General features: G+C 35.1%; 1 protein-coding gene across 1 annotated transcript; it reads left to right on the top strand.

Moving 5' to 3' along the window:
• Positions 1–7,154: 7,154 nt before the first annotated feature.
• Positions 7,155–16,938, top strand: LOC106181872 (dolichyl pyrophosphate Glc1Man9GlcNAc2 alpha-1,3-glucosyltransferase). Its single transcript, XM_013566391.2, has 13 exons — positions 7,155–7,317; positions 7,911–7,989; positions 8,303–8,496; positions 8,912–9,030; positions 9,388–9,455; positions 9,780–9,903; positions 10,335–10,438; positions 12,892–13,012; positions 13,235–13,377; positions 13,677–13,816; positions 14,312–14,409; positions 14,905–14,977; positions 15,260–16,938. Exons 1-13 carry the CDS (start codon positions 7,253–7,255, stop codon positions 15,507–15,509), a joined length of 1,578 nt encoding a protein of 525 aa, XP_013421845.2. The 5' UTR covers positions 7,155–7,252; the 3' UTR covers positions 15,510–16,938.
• Positions 16,939–18,062: the final 1,124 nt, after the last annotated feature.

Genomic DNA, 18,062 nt, shown 5'->3' with positions numbered 1-18,062 from the left:
ACACAAACAAGACACACGGTGCAAATGTACTATTATATTAGACCTAACGGAAGATACGAAAAGAAGTGACTCAACCTTCAAGAAAAGAAAGCCCGTTAGGGCGTGGCGTGCTCAATTATTAGTCGGTTAGCACAGACGTCTCCTTGTTCCTTTTCCTTAATTTTGTGTAACATTTACCAAAGGTTTATCACAGATTTGGCATCATAGCTATTTCAAGATTTAAAATTTTGATTCCTTAATATCCTGTCTGTCTTGAATTCATGACTGCATTTACCTGTGTCTGTACATGTATACCCGTCAAATGATTCATATTTTACGATGAAGAACCTCCTCGAAATATGAAGAAGTGTTTCATAATCAATGAGAATTTTTTCTTTGAAGTGATTTATGTTCTGTAAAATACTGAATTTTAATTGAGATTGCAGAGAAGCCGGATTGCATATGATATTAGATAATATTTTAATATTTAACAAGGAGAAAACTGAGATCATTATGTTTGTTCCCTCTTATCAGTCCTAATGTTTAATTATTCAAGTCATATTAATTACTGTAAAAAACACCATCGTCATTAGTGCAACAGTACAAAAGCTAAATACCTGTTACACAAAAAGTGAATACAAAGAAAATGCATTCTCATAAATGAGCTAAGTTTCTATCAAATGATCTACATGTATATTCTCAACTTTCTGTTTTTTCTTAAACGTGGACGTTCTCTAATCTATAGTGGAGACGACATTACTGGAATCAGGATCAGTCTCAAGGTATAAATGGTTGAATTATGTGAGTTTTTTATTTATTTATTTATTTATTTATTTATTTATTTCCATTGCAAAACTTCAATAAGGTACAGGTTGAAAAGAAATAAATGAAACACAAACACATAGGGGGCCTACACACAAAGACCCTTATACAAAAGAGTGAAATGGATGAAACAATGCACAGAACTAAACAACGTAAACTGCAACGGGTACGTGAGTCTGAGAGTTTTGCTACTGCAGTTTTAAACCACAGTTAAACATTTAAACTGAATTAAAATATTTTAATTTGAGAACACGCGCAGGGCCCTCTTAAAGGTCAGAGATGGCCGGTGGTGGACTTAGGGGGGTGGGGTGTTAGGCGGGTCCTTACCCCTCCTTCAGTTTCTGAAAAAAATTACACCAATAGTCCCCTCGTGAAATTGGAATTTTGACCAGCTGAATCATAGTTTTAAATCGAACCAATGGCACCGTTCGCACTCTAAAATACCAAAGGGCCTGTCATTCTTAAAAAAAAACCTGGACCCCCCCCCCCCCCCTGGATCCGCCCCTGGTGACAATGGATTTTCTTCAAATCGAACTGGATTCAAATATTGATCTAGGAAAGTCGAGTTTCTCAAGAGACACGTATCGAAAGTGAAATCAACATCTGTTTGGATGAAGCATGTACAGTACCGGTATCTCAAATAATTTCACACTGTGTTCCTTTAAAAAAGGACAAGGGGAACATGTTTTTAATTAACAACAGGGAGAGAGAAAACACGGAAAAAAACTGACAGCATTGTCTTATGAATTGACTTATTTCATTTGATACAGATTCGAAATAACACGCAAAGAGCAAAAGTCGACCCCCTTACGTATTTCTTTAAAGAGAAGTAAAACCCAAACCGTTTTGATGCTAAAACTCGTAACCAGACTTTAATTTACTTGACATTAATTCAGAAGCTAGGGATCTGAATTGTGTTGTACAATCTATTTACTGTAAAAATACAACAATAATATATAAATTAATAAATAAAGTAAAAGAACGCCAATGAGTAGAGCACCGAAGTTAATATAAGCAGCTTAGTGCTGAGCTTTACCTGAGACGATTGGATAGACACATCAGTGTGGCATGCAGCATTCTCACGGCTACCAGAACTGCATGCAGTCACACGGTACACCGGGCTTCAGTAATACGTATCAGTATATTTATTGTTTATCGTGCCATTGATTACATACAAGTATTGCCAATCAGCATCTAAAGACAAATGGATCCGAAAAGTAAATAAATAAATAAATAAATAAATAAATGAAAAAGAAAAAAAAAACTTACTTTGTGAAGAACTGTGTAGTTGACAATATTTCACACTTATAACAATTACTGAAACTGCGGTGAGTCTCCAAACACGCCAGTTGCATTTTACATACGTCAATAACAGAGGTTATTATTTCATGTTTGGCACACTTGTAGAAACATTGTTGTTTCAAAGCACTTCGTCTTAAATTCTTATCCCATCGTATTTTTGTAATCCCTTACCACATTTGTTGTTCTAAAGGCATTTAACTTTTGAGTAATGCGAAAACTTCCCCCTCTCTGTCTCACTTTGCTTGCACGAGAAAATAAGTCTAAGCTTTCTTATGCTCAATAACTTCGTTAACGAAACATTTGACGGGAGCTTAATTGCATTTGCAATCAATAAAACAAGTTAGTTGATCTTACTGCCTAGCATAATAGATAAACGACAGCGCTTATTAATCCATTTTTTCAAGCATCCTTTCTAATTCGATTTTTTTGCTCGTTACGGCTTGGTGAGTGTTAAAATGATCTGAAAGTAATGTGTGGAAAGGGACATTCATGTAAAATAACTGCAAAAGTTTTATGTGATTCACTCACAGTTTGTGGTCAGTAAAATGTACAACAATCCATGTCCTCCAATGCGCTGAGCAGAACTTTACATTTGGTTCATCCAAGTTGAATATTGTAAAAGCTAATTTGCCTAGTTATTAGATAACTATATAAGCTTCAAACGACAGTTAATTAGTTCAAATTGCATTTGCCCTGCAAACGACTCCTAAGTATGAAGGATGAACAAAGGATTTCTGTCGAATTTGGCGCTAGTCCAAAGTAAAGTTTGAAGGCGTGAGAACAGAAAAGATCAGTCGGTGAACTTTCCACCAACTGTCGCCATATCTTTACCTTGTTTTACGACAGAGGTGAACAGATTCGCATATTTCCTTCGATTAAGTCCAGATAAGGCACAGTCTGGGTTTAAAAACAATGAAAAACGTGCCAACAGTAGTGAATATTTGACCCGAACGTAGCTGGGCGATGTTGGCGCCTTTTATTATCACTTTTTTTAGACCAAAAGCAGGTGTGATCGGTACGTTTTACGCGTGTCATCATTTTTGGCACCTATACAAGAATGTGTAGCTCTCACATGTTTAGCGCATGTAATTATTTTGGGGTAACAAACAGATAAAAGTTCAGAAATTTTACTGTTCATTACAAGATTATGTAAACCTGGAGGTGACATCTTCATATTCACTGGCACTTGACGGTCTAGCTTATGTAAGAACTAGATCACTTTTTATTGAAATAAGAGAAAATATGTCGCTGAAAACTTAAGTAACACGTGACAGAATCAATACACAAGCTAACCAGATCAGGTATCGATCACGATATCGACTCGTGAGAGTTACTATAAGAAATGGTAATATTGGCTGACACATTTTAAAACTTCTTTGATAACTGATTGAAAAGAATGTACGTAGATACCCTGCAGTAGACCTGCTTTCTAAATAAATCTATTGTATCATAAAGCGATACTGTCTTTTATATTACAAATACCGGTACGTTTATAGGTCTTTAACAAACAATTTACCTTTAGTCGTGTTTTTAATAGAATTTAACCCTGAAAACTTTCATTTTGATAAACAGAAAAAAATGATGATTTAAATATTGCATGACTCCGTATTGTGTGATGAACTACTTCATTGTTGTATAAGTTTGTAAAAAAAACACAGATATTCATTGTCTGTTGGTTGCTTTAAGTCGGTCAAATACAAGAGAGGTAGATATTTTATTTATACAGATAGTTTTGTTTTTCAGAGGAGGAGAATGAATTGATCAGACATGTCATTTTAGTTTTATAGTTTCTTCCTCCTCCTCCTCCTCCATCTCTCTCTCTTTCTCTCTCTCTCTCTCTCTCTCCACTGTTAGTAAACATGGCATAAAGTTACATTACAGACTTTGCACCCAATAACCTTATTTCCGGAGCATGCTAAAATGTGGGACAGTTTCATAAGTTCCCTTCAAAATTACAGCGTGCAAGTAAGGCTTTATTAATTCCATTCTCTACCTTCACTTTGTTACAAAATACAAGAGTCATTGGTATTTACTTTCTAAAAGGAATTAGGTCATAGTTAGAGTTCGCTCCCTGATAACACAATATTATAAGGCGTCCAGAAAGAACATACTAAAATCAAGACATTATTATACGTCGATGTTTTATAACTCCTAATTTACAGAGACATTGTTATCACGCGCTCATCTAAAATCCAATAAGACTGTATGATTGTAGTAAATTACGCTTCCGTGTCGGACACATACCTGCCGCAGCACCGCAAAAAGCGACATTACACGTCCAATAAGCCTCTTTTTTGGCTACCTGCCAAACAGCTCGACATATATTTTTATTCAAGCGAGACTAGCACTCGGTTAAACCGTCCAAATTGTCTAGACGTCGAGGAAATGGCCATGGAACTGATGGTAATCAGGAATGCGCTTACAAAGAAAGGTTGTGGTTTTTTGTCCCGGGGCGCGACCCTCTTGTCATTTAGAGCAGCGAATCAGAGCGCAGTATTAGGGACACACCTCCACTGTAGTGAATGAAGAGCTGATGCAAGCCGCATCTTGCGGCAGGTGGTGTGGCAGATTGAAAATACCAAGCTGGGTTCGGATATCTGGGCGATTTGAAGACTCAATTAAAACATCTCTGTTTATTAAACAGCTGCTGACGTCATCAGTCTTCATGTACAAAGCAAAGCTTCTGACCTCGCGTGCCATTGCCACTGTACACGAATATTTTAATAATATACCGGTACATGTACATAATAATGAGAGAAAGGTCTGTGAGCATAAGATAATTGTCAATGAACTCGATATAAGACAGGCCTAAGGTGTTCATTATTACACATCTCGTGGTGTTGGGATGACTGTGCAACACCAGACCATGAAACTAAATGATTTTGGACGCTCCCCAAAATCGTAACATCACCCATCGCTTGCGTTGTATGATTCTCTACTACCGGGGGTTGGTGGAGGGATGAAGGGGTGGGGGGTGGGGGTCGGAAGGAGAATGAGATGAGAGTGAAAGAAGGAATTAAGTAAAGTGTGTGTGTGTGTGTGTGTGTGTGAGAGAGAGAGAGAGAGAGAGAGAGAGAGAGAGAGAGAGAGGGGTGGAAGAGAGAGGTTATTTAATTATCTTCTATTACAAGAAAGTTGCTATTGCTAGGTACTATAGAGTTGCAAATTAAAATAAGTGCATTTTGAAAGAACAAACTGAATAAACTGAAATCACACAGGTAGTTTCAATCTTTGACACAGCTCCTTCCACCTTCTTGATGTCTTTGCGTTGCTAGTGACATTATTTATTTCTATTTATTCATTTATCTATATTTGTAAAATACCAATCAAATCAATGTAGTTCACGGAGTACTTACCGGAGAGCTTACAATATAGAATATCGTTGTTATTGTAGGTTTTACAAGTTCTAATCTTTTTATCGGCAGTGAAAATGTTTAGGACCCAAAGTTTGTCGTCGCGTAAAGATACCCTAAGTGCAAGTTTGTTTATTCCTAAAAGCAAGTTTATTTATTTATTTATTTATTTTTTGCTGTGCAGACATCTTCAAAAAGCACTTGATACATTCGTTATGAATATTTTCTCTTTATTTTTTTCTCGCCCATTACTTACATGTAATTTATCACTATACACGTACTTATTACACATACAGTGTATTTACCGCATCAACGGTTTCTGTGTATAAACAATGCTGCACGCGGTGAATAATTTTGTTTTACTTACCATATTTATGTCACATATTTAATTTTTTTTGCCCGGCGCTCATATCTTTACTTCCCCATCAATTAAAATAACCCGCTGTCTTGTGAGCATTTCGCGGGGCGGGCACTTCTCTCGGCTCTGAAACTGCTTTTGGGGGACCCACGTCTGTTCCCGGGGTGGGCACTTTCCTCAAACTGCGGTGAGGATCAACATTTAAGTCAGTCACATACCATTTAACTTTTTCTGCCGTGGCTTCTTCAGATGAAAATTCATTCAACTAAGATTTATATAAAAAATCTTAGAATTGTTGCTATGTGAGTGAATGTCGGAGTAGGTGGGTGCGTGACTGAATGAGTTTGTGTTTGCGAGTGGATAAAAGTTCCCTTTTATCTTTCTTTCTCTCTTGAAGTGTTCGGTTTTTGTACATTGCTTGAACAACGCACAACATGAAGGTATTGTATTATTACATACATCTGCCGTGTAGGAAAGAGGTTTACATATTCTGTAGGCCTATATTCTTGCTTGATTTAATTGGGCTACAGCAGATAGGCCCCTATCGCTCTGTGGTAGGCCTAATTTCAATACGGATATCAATGGTCAGTATATTGGCCCTTAGGCTTCTACGTATACAGTAGGCATATGTGCAGGCCGGTATCCGGATTTCGGAAGTGTCAGGAAGTGGGTTAATTAAACGAAGAAACAGCAAGATATCTATATTTACTGAATTTCGAAGAAAAATGACCAACCGTATGCCTATTTGAAAGAACTGAGTCAAAGAGCGATAAATTCTATGTGGGTTCGAAAATATTTTAAGCTTTCTATGGATAGGAATCAGGATATCTGTGCATGACATTGTTTTTTCATGTATTAATACATGCAGGAAGGTGCTTGCAAACTTTAACTGTTAATCTGATGACGTAAGTTGTTTCGTGATGAAACAGGGAAGCATGTGACGTACATGCACATGTACATGTAGCCTACATGTGTACGTACACGTAGCCTACCGGTACGTTTTTCTTTTGTTATTTCCATTAAATCTACGTTGGTCCCTCTCTTTATTTAGCTTATTAAATCAAAGACAGAAATGAATAAAAATCAATAAATGTAGAAAAAAATTATGTTATCATGTCCATCTTCTCAAACTTCCGTTGGGTTTTGGATATGGTTTTACATGTAGATCGTGATCGTTGACGTCCGAGTTTTACCCTCCAAAGTTTATCGCACCCAGATGTCATGGCAGTATCCCAATAAAAGTGAAATGCAATTTCTACCTTGTTAGATAATTCTGAGTACATAATCTAAGATATCTAAACATACACAGTAGGCCTACTACACGTACCGTGTTTAGTCACCGTTTAGTGCAGTTGTACTGACGTAGTCTTTTGAGGAAGTGACGTCATGTGCATTATCGGTTGATAGTATATACACATTCCCACGTGTGCTGCCGAAAATGCAAAATGTGTGGGGCATTGCGGCTTTTGTTACCGCTGTGAAAATTCTTCTTATTCCAACTTAGTGAGTATTTAAAACCCGAGTAACATACAATACAGTGACCACAAAGTGTATCTGTAAGCATCATATCAGGCTCAGAACAAGCAAGTTTCAGGAGTGAGTCCGAGTGTGTGTGTGGAAAGGGGCTTATCTGGAAGCTTTTTTTCAAGCGCCACATATACCTGCAGAAACATTTGATGGTAGTGCTACTCCTCGAAACTTCGTGCTGAGGGCTTAAGAACATGTATTGTGACAAAGGCAATGAAGGGAGGAGGGTGTCCCCTTCGCCTAGACCTGTCTGTTTCTAGTGCATGTGACTGACAATGGCTGTGTATATCTGATATGTGCTTAATAGTTTCACATAACCGTAAATTTAATGATAGTCAGTTAGCATGCCCCCTGTGCTGCAAAAGCTCTCAGATTTTCATTTTACCTCTCACCTCTTCAAGTTGCCAAAACATCTTCCAGTTTACTAAACATCAGAATACTGACCCAGAGGAACCAAGAAATCTTTACAGATTTGTAAATCCTCCATTGTATTAACTTTAAAAGTGGGGCATGCACTATGACAAGATATGTCAGTCATTGTGTTCACATTGTTGAAATTATATTTTCAGTCACTCTACTGACTTTGAGGTCCATCGTAATTGGTTAGCAGTAACCAATAGTTTGCCATTGTCAAAGTGGTACTATGAGGTATGTTTGGAGTATTTTTGTATAATTGTCAAAGTTAACAGAATTAAAACTAGGCATTCAGTAAGAATAATGGTTCAAGAGATGGTGAAAGTAAATTGTCTATTATTTTGTGAAATGGATTGCTGTAGCAATGACTTAATACTTAGTGTGTTTCACAGTGTTATATTTTTAATGAGCATATCTTGAAGTAAAGTCTTCTGGTAAGGTGGGTCTTTGAAACAATTCAAAATACCACAAAAGAGCTTTTTTTCAGTGATAATGTACATCTTATTATTTAGAATTACAATGCTTGAGATCTTTTTAATCTGTTTAGGCCACATCAGAATGGACATTGGATTACCCTCCCTTCTTTGCCTGGTTTGAGTTTTTGCTCTCTCATATAGCCAAATATGTGGACCCACAGATGGTGGTGATAAAAAACCTCAACTATGCAAGCCATGCCACAGTTTTGTTCCAGAGATTTTCTGTCATAATTACAGATTTTGTTTACATCTATGCTGTAAAAGAGTAAGTGAATATTAAGAAAAAGTGCAAGTACACAATGGAAGTTAAGAATTGCATTTAAAGCTTCTTATAGACATTTATTTTGGTATCGTTACTATTTAAGGTGCTTTTTCATCAATCTATACTAAAAGGTACTTTGTGATTACAAAAAATGTGAAATATGAGACAATATGTTGCATGCATACTAACAATAGGCAAAAAAATATATTTTTAAATTACCTAGCTTTCCTTGCATAGGTTTGAGTTTTTTTACAAATCAAAACCTCAAGTAGAAATATTAATTTTAATGATGTTAATGTGTTTTAATAGTTTTATTTTCCTGACAGATTAATTATTTCCTTCCTTGTGTCTACTTGATGATTTATTGTAAATAAAATGTATGAAAATTATCAAAAGCTTTTCATTTCCTTTATTCAAGGTTCTGTGAGAAATGTCTGCGTCCTGTGAAAAGGAGTCCAGAGGGAGATGTTTTCTCCAATTCTGTGCTCTCTCTGGCTGTCCTTATGATTGGAAACTTTGGACTCCTCATTGTTGATCGTATCCTTTAAAAAAAAATGAATGATTTTTTATCATCTTGCTTCCTTATCCTTCCCTCCCCCTCTCTCTCTCCTTATTTCTGTTTCTCTCATTTTCTCACCCATTGTCATATCCAACTGTTCCTTCAGCTACTCCTGTATTTACCATTTTATGCACAAATGTAGTTTATTGTTTGTAACTCAGCTTAAGAAGTTTTAGGTGAAAGCCTAGGGTTAAAATCTCAAAATTGACTCGAAACAATTGAGGATGTGAAGAACTGGTTGCATCTTAAAATGGATATTTTTTTTTCCTTTTGGCAATTGAAAGTTAATTTTTTTAGAGAAAAATTATATTAGCATTTCTTAAGATGATGTACAGATATTCATTTTCAGTACAATGGGTTCCTGTTTGGGATCTTGATGCTGTCTGTAGTAAGAATATATGAGGTAAGTTTTTGAATATTTCTAATTTAAAAGCTTAATAAATGTTTGTAGAATTTTTTGTGAAAGATTTGCATTAGTGTTGCTAAATTTCTCATGGAATGAATTTAGTGAATATTAAGTCCCTAGTAAGATGGGAAATTTCAATATTTATTTGAAGTCCAAAAAATTACCTTCAGACAAGAGCTAGAATGGACATGGCAGGTGCTTTACTCTGGGCATTTTCATGAAGTCATTTCAGATGTTTTAAAGTGTTCTATTGTTTATTGCCAATATCTTACATTGACTTCTGTACTGCTGGTAGTATGTTGCTTTTACTGATCTTTGTAGGGTCGCAATCTGGAGGCAGCTTTATTATTTGCAACATTACTCAACTTCAAACATATCTTCCTGTATGTGGCACCAGCTTATTTTGTATACTTACTGAGGTCACACTGCTTCCAGAATGCAAAAGGTATAAAGCATTTACATATTTTTTCCAAGGTATGGATATTTTTTGTGCGGAGGGAGTGTTGAATAAGCATTTCTGCTTTCAGAATTAAGAAGGATAAAAACAATTTGTTTTTATTTTCTCATTGGATAATTGTGACCTCAATGACAAAACCATATTATCTATCTATTTCTATAAAAATTAGGAGCAAGGGATATAAAAACAATCATCCTTATAGAACGTGCTGCAAAAAAAGACTTACTTACTAAATGTAGAAAACGAAAATACCACTATTGCCTTAGCTTTGTAAAAGAAAATTTGGAATATTGTAAACAAGTGAATTCAGTGCATTGAAAATCTAATGTTTTATATGTTATATACACATACCAGCATTGTTTATTTTGAGTGAGTGAATACAGATCTAGTATTTTAATATTTCTGAAACATTCTTTCAGATGGCAGCATCTTATGGACCTCTTTTTCTCCTCTGCGCCTGTTCAAGCTGGGTACTGTGGTTGTCATGGTGTGTGGGATGTCCTTTGGGCCGTTCATTGCCATGGTGAGTATCTTATATTGCTGTGAAAGGATCTAAAGCTGGACATACTGACATAGTGGAGACACCTTACTTATAGCAAATAGACTTTACAATAGTTGTTTGATTTTGGGTGAGTAAATGAGAGAGAGAGAGAGAGAGAAAAGATAAGTGAAAAAAATATTGATGACATAAAATGATCACTGGCTTTTGTCTCAAAAGTGGAGGAATAAGATTAATCTATTTGGAGAAGAACTTATTGAAATATTAAACAGTGTTAATTTAGAAGTTTAATGTCTTACAGGTTCTTCTACTTTCTTCACTTCTTTTCAACTAGCGCTTTTCCTACATCACTTAGTTCGCTTACTTGTTCATTTAATTTGTTGTATCAAATTCTCTTCTGAGTAATAGATTTTCTAGTTCCCTTAAGTGTCACACTCATGACATTGAAATACTGTTTATTTTGGTACATTGACAAATGCTCATTAAGGATACTTTCTTCATTTCCCTTCTGTCTGGCTATATAGTGTCAACAGTTGCAAAGTTTCTGACTCAGTTTCTGGGAGACCCTCAGGTACTCTGTATTTTTTCTTGGCATTTAATGTATCTGTGGATCCTTGATGAAAGTTAATTTTTTTTGGCTTTGGTCTTGGGAAGATATTTATCTTGGTTAGTTCTTTATTTAAATAAAAATACTTTATGTTCCGATAATCAGCATTTTATTAAACATGGTTAGTTTTTTATCTCAATAAACATGCTTTATGTTTCAATAATCAGCACATTATTATACATTTTTTTTTATTCAAATAAAAATACCTTATGTTCCAATAATCAGCACTTTATTAAACACAGCACATAGAATTCATGCACCCATTCCGTCTAGCTCCATGACTCTGTTGACCATGTTGGTCATCTGTCTGGACCTTCCTCAGTCTATACTATAGACCACGCCTGCGTCCCACACTTGCCTTGACCCCTACTGACCACTACTATATTCTCCCTACAATTATAATAGGTTATTATTTCATCAAGTTCTAAACTGTAGAGGATAATAAACAAGAATACATTTAAAGGAACAAGTTAATAGTAACTTGCACGTTTTTGAAAATTCATTTTACTGAAAAGCATTATGGATGATGAACAGAGTGTTGGTTTTATTTCCTGAAAGGAGTGCTCATTGTTTTCTCATGAAAAGTCAAAAGAAAGATGCAAAAAATAAAGGATGACCAGGTCTTGATGCCAGACAAATAAAAATAGCTCATAAAAAGTTAAAAGGAAGATGCAAAAACTAAAGGTTGACCAGGTCTTGATGTCAGACAGGTTCGCATGCTTATCATCAATCATTTTTGGTTATAAAACGTGTCATAAATAGTATGATTTATGTGAGGGTGAGACAGTCAGGCTTTCAAGATGTATATATTTTTTTGCTTTTATGTACCTGGTTGCCCTTATTGTTTTTACTATCATTGACAGGCGTGTGCATTGTTCATTATAACAGGCTAATAGTATTTAGGACTGAAGTATGAAAGGGTCATTACTGTTTCTTATCTGTTGAGTTATTTGGTGTTTCTTACTAATAGGTATGAATGTTAATTGAACAGAAACATGTATATTATTTTTTGATAATGTTGTGCTGCTTGTGTTTTTGAAATGTACCAACCAAATTTGTTGTAAAAACAGATGTACAATGTAGTCAGGTACTTTGTTCTTTTTTTTTTTTTACAATAGTTTACTACTGATCTTCGCCATCTAATATGGACTTTTTATCATAGTCTATACAGTAACCGGGGGTTTTCATGATTAGATATTAACCAAGTATATTTATATAATTGTTTACAGCACCTAAAACCGAGAATTTTCAAAAGTTCGTTGAGTTCATGAAAGATGGAAAGCATGTTTTTCTCAAAAAAAAAAAAAAAAAAAACTTATACAAATAAAATATGGAAACAAATGAGGTTTTGAAAAAGGTGAAGAGTTCCGTTATTGCTAAGCGATATACCCATGCCTTTTTTTGTATCTAGTGGTACGGTTTTCTGTAACTCTCCAGTTTCACTGGTCATAAGATTGGGGGTGGGGGCGGGGGGATGGTTTACCCCCTTACACAAGCCCCAATGTACCAATCAAAGTTAATCTGGTCAGCTGGACATGTTGAGTACTGAGACTCTGTTAAGGTAGTCATATTAATAGCCAGGACATTTTAATATTAAAAGTTATCAATCTCTCAAGCTGCTAAGATACAGAAAACGGCACTGCTAGATCTGAAAAGGACCTTATACAGGGGCGGATGGAAGCTGTCTTCTGGGTCTTCTAGAAGATGTTAAAATTCACATTGACATGCATCTTATTTTTTCTGTCAGAAGATGGTCAAAACACGGAGGATGAATCAACAAAGATAATTTGAAAGACTGTCAGAAAATATCTCTGAGTCCACCTGTTAAATGTTGCTAAGCTACATGTACAGTTGTTCTTTTTCTATGCAGGGCCAGCTTCCTCAGGTGATCTCCAGGCTGTTTCCATTCAAGCGTGGTCTCTGCCATGCTTACTGGGCACCTAACTTCTGGGCATTGTACAATGTGGTAGACAAGGCTGCCCATATCACAGGTCAGTGAGGGGAGTTTTTAGTGTTATTTTATCAGTGTATTTTCAGGTAGATGACACTTACAGTTATTATTATTGCTTTTTCTCTTTTGGTCAGTTTACATTTGATTTTGGGTCAAGTCACTGTAAAATCTTGTTTAAATGTATTTCAGATAATAACTTTTATGATCATAATAATTCTGTTTGTAAATAATTTTTTTAATTATTTTATGTTCCTTTTTATAGGGACCAAACTGAATCTCTTTCCCTCCACAAACAGCAGTCAGTCAGCAGTGATGACAGGGGGGCTGGTACAGGAGTTCAACCATGCAGTGCTGCCATCTGTGAAACCCATAGCAACCCTGGTGGCTACAGGGCTTTCTATAGTGGTGAGTAACTACAAATATGAAGGTAACTTTAGGGGTTGGGGAAATGGGAATTTGGAGCACATACTTCCCTGCAGCTTTCCTAGGTAGATTTCACTTTTATATGCCAAGAGAAGCAATTGAAAATTAACTTGAAATTTAGAAGCTTCAATTTTCCAGTATCTTATACCTTAACTAGTTTTTATTATTATAGTATATACCCCCCCTCCATAACATAACAAATTGATGCTAATATATTTATTATTATTATTATTATTATTCTAAAGTGTGTTTGGAAATAATGCATTTACTTTAAATTTAAGCCTGCGCTGTTCCTTTTGTGGAGGGGCTGTTACGGACCGAAGAGTTTTGTACGCTGTTTAACACTCTGTGCGTTCGGATCCTTCATGTTTGGATGGCATGTCCATGAAAAAGCCATTTTACTAATTATAATACCAATGAGGTAAGCATCTTAAACTTTTTTTCATGGGAGAAGGCTGTTAAAATGTAAACCACATATTTGTATTTTGAGAGAAAAGATTTGTACAGGTAGATTACATATTCTGATCTCATAGCAGCTTAAGTTATTTGAAAGTCTCACAGAGTGCATTGAAAACAGTGGACTAACAGATATGTGAATCAAATATGAGGACCCACTAAAATGCTTGCCAGTTAATTCCTGATTAGACATTGAGTAGATTCCCATGGGGATAACACAGCTAACATTCAAGAGGGTTGGCCATATTTCATCCGTGGATCTGCTAGTCCGCTATTCGAATGCACTCATACACACATACTTACCTATATGTAAATTGTAAGGTTGCCAGCTTGATTTCTGCTCTCCTTACATCAGTAGAACTGATTTGAGATTAGATTTCTTTAAATGTACACACTGACACTTTTTACGTTGTAATACCAACTGACTACACATAGTATTAAATAGCTTTGTTCTCTCCAGCCTCCTTGCTCTAGAAAAGAAGAGAGATGGACAACTATTTTTATTCCTGGCCACCACGGGCCATTTCTCTCTCTTTCCACTGCTGTTTACAATAGCAGGTAAGTTAAATATTATATGTTGTCCTTGCATGATCAATTTTGATTTTTATCATTAGTTTGTTTTGTCTCAGTTTCCTGATGATGTGAAAAAACTTTAAACTATATAATAATGTAAGATTATACAGATCCTTTTGAATTCTGCTGAAAAGACATACATGTGCATACCAAATTAAAAGTGAGATTAATTGGGTACATGGACTTAATTACCTTTTGTTTTAAAATTTATAAATAAAGATTACATTTATTGTACTTTATGCAACAGAGCTGGTGACATTGTACGTTATAGATATAAATACAATAATAACTTATATAAGATAGTAGTATGTAATGCTAAATTTAATTAATTAAACTATAGCAGTGCAAATAAGTACATGTATTTGTGCAGATATATTGCTTATATAATTATGTGTTTGGATGTACAAGATATGTGTCTATGATGCCCTATTGAGTTCAGTTACAATACAATCCTTTTTTTCTTTATGTATACTTTTTCAGAAACACCGATTAAGATTATTTTAATGTTGGTCTATACAATATTTGCATTCACAAGCTTAGGAGAAATATTTGGGTAAGTTTTTTTTTTGTTTAGGCACTTATATAATAATAATAGTAGACTGCAGTTGTTTTTTGCTTTATATTTTGTCATATGGAATGGAAAAACTTAATAATGCTTTTCATTTCAGTTTTGAATTTATAACATTTAAATGCTTTCAGATTTAAATCTTAATTATGACAGAAACTGCAAATTTGTACATTGACTTTAAGGAATTTGTCAATCTGTAGAGGTTTACATGTAGAAGAAAAAATTTATTACAATTGTTTCACAGTATGTTATTCTTTCTTTATCAAGGTTACCAAGAAGAGGACTTTGTCTACCTTTACTATCCATTCCAGAGTCATTGTATATTTTGGGTCTCATTCCAGTACAACTGTACTGCAGTGTAGGCCATTCTTTATTACGATTGGACGAAAGACTTCCGTTCATACCTTTGATGCTCACGTCAGCATATTGTGCTTTAGGAGTAACATACTCATGGCTACGGTTTTATTGGTTAACGTGGAAGGATATTTGCATAGAAAAATCCAAAAAGAGGGAATAATCATATGCAAGAATAAAAAAATGGTTATTTTCAAATATTTCCATATGATTGTTATTATGCTATTGCAGGCATCACATTGTCCTGAACTTGACGCCAGATGGACACAGAGTAATGGAAATGATTAAATTCGTATGTAATGTGTATAAATAGCAAGCCATTTATGAAGACATCTTAAATCGTCTTTTGACTGAAGGCGGGGTTTCTCAGATGCCTGCAGGAAGTGGTTCATGAACAGTGACAAAATCTTTAGCATACTGAAATAATTGCTGAATTTTTTTGGAAGCTCTTTTGTGTGGAAGTTTTAATGTCCATTTTGACTGCAATGGGTTTTTGTGACATTTTGTCAAATGGTTACATTGACCAGGTTCAGGTTCATCTTGCATGTATTCAAATATACTTGTTTGTGTGGGGATCTGGTGTCGATTTCGGTACATTGTGATGCCTACGAAACCCAAATCTGGATGGGCGTAGCATGTATCAATTTGTAAACTGACCTTCACTGTTTAGCATAAGGTCACAAAGTTTGTATCTCTTTTTCCGTCTTCTGTAAGAAGGTGTAAGTAAGGAGTTATTAGACTCCTCAGGGACAGGAATGATTACAAGTTTGTTGAAATATGCCCCCATGGAAAACTGTCATATTAATGCAGTGCCAATTCATTATGTATTTGCGAAAAGAAGCGTCATTATTTGTGTGCATTGGGACTCCTTGGCTGTTTGTGTTAGACTTTGTTGGATTTTGAAGTTCTTTGTTAAGTTTTTTTCCCAAAAAATGTTTAAAGTCTTATCTTTTGTTAATCATTTACATTGCCAATAAATTGCAATATACAAGAGCAACAATTTATTGGATTTTATAATTTCTTTTCAATCAATTTAATTAAAGCAATACAAAAGGATCTTGCATCAGGGACCTTGAAGATTTATTATGTGGATTCATGTTCAATACACCTAAACAATGGAAGCGCTTACATTCATTTTAGTCTTCAAATAAAGCTTGGATAACTTGAATTTTTTTTTATAAGAGGGGTTTCAACAAACAAAAAAATAATGAAAAATACAGAATTCTGAAATCGGTGACGCCAACCAGGGACTTCTTATAAAACGCGCACCGAGGTGAAATTTTAGGCTACCCAAGTCTCTAAGCTTAAACAGAGAAAGATATGGCGAGTTGTATTTCCCCAAAAAGCTCACCAAGTAATTACACAGCGATTATATCTGTTATTAAGCAATTCAACAATGCAATGTACAGTAATGGTTCGATCATTTCATCCGGGAAAATTATCAATTTTTCACAAAAATAATTGCGGTATCACTTAAAATATATTACTGGGAAGTAATTTGCTTTTGCTTTTACTGTATAGATTAGAACTTTTAGGTAATCTGATGTTCAATTGTGTTGCTTTTACTCAATAAAATGTTCTAATTTTAAGAATTTATTTCTTAAAAGAATACAGTTTCTGCAATATTCTTAAAAACAATGGCCTGCTGAGTTGTAAAAGACAATTATATACATTCAGACTTTACCTACCATGCATGGCCGTGAATCCTTGCACTCGTAATTTTTTTAGCCTGGAGATTTTCAAAGAGTCAAAATTGAACTCCCATATTGCCAACGTTGTATGAATTGTTAAAAATCAATAGATGTACATGTAAAAGATCCTAAAAAGCCATTTGTGGTGTTTGTATACCGTTGATATATGGTTGTTTTGCTGTATGCATACAGATGGCCGTTGTTCACATCTTGACAGCCTTTAGCAAAATGTAATTTGCAGCAAATTTATCAAATTTAAACTAATTATTCAGCAAGCAGAATTTATGCTGCTTAGATTATGTTGCGATAACCAATTTGGGAACAAAGAAGCGAAATTAACATGACAAATATTTTGAAAAAAATTGGCGTATATGTGTATTGCATTAAATATAAAGCTCATTCTTAAACGATCGATTTCTAACGTGTAATAGAGTAAAAACATTAACCGAGACGCCTGCATTCAACTCTAGCCTTTCCCCCTGTTTATCATGAACAAAGACTGATCTGCAGCCGCTGATGACAATGCTTTTTGAGGTCGGAAGCGTGTCTCTGTACTAGAGTGCTTTTTTGTGAGCAGTCTGGCAATAACGAGGACAGTGAGAACAAATATGTGCAAATCAATAACTGCAGAGTGTAACTATCAGGCCTACCAGTGTAACGTGACAGACGGTGTCCCATTGTAGTGAGAGTTTGCTTCCCTCGAATTAAAGAACCCGATGTCGAATTTTCCCTCTGAAAAGTACATAGCGTTCACAATAAATGATCAGTCATCAAAATGTTACAATTTTAAACGAGGAAGCTATTAAATGAATAAAATGTATAATATATTGAGCCTACATAGTGCACTCCGTGGAATTAAAAAATCGTTTCAGAATAAACCCCTATTGGCGTTGAAATTTCTTCAGTTTAAAAATATCATAGAAGTACGCAAGCGCCGAAGTGGCCCAGAATGAGATTACATAGTTCATTTATTGAGTTGGTGTCACCATTGAATATTGCATTATTGAGAAATATTAATGTATTTA

This window comes from Lingula anatina, chromosome 3, assembly GCF_051362555.1.
Source record: "Lingula anatina isolate TDL-2025a chromosome 3, LinAna3.0, whole genome shotgun sequence".
Taxonomy (NCBI): Eukaryota; Metazoa; Brachiopoda; class Lingulata; order Lingulida; family Lingulidae; genus Lingula; species Lingula anatina.
This window is presented reverse-complemented; position numbering and strand designations above follow the sequence as displayed.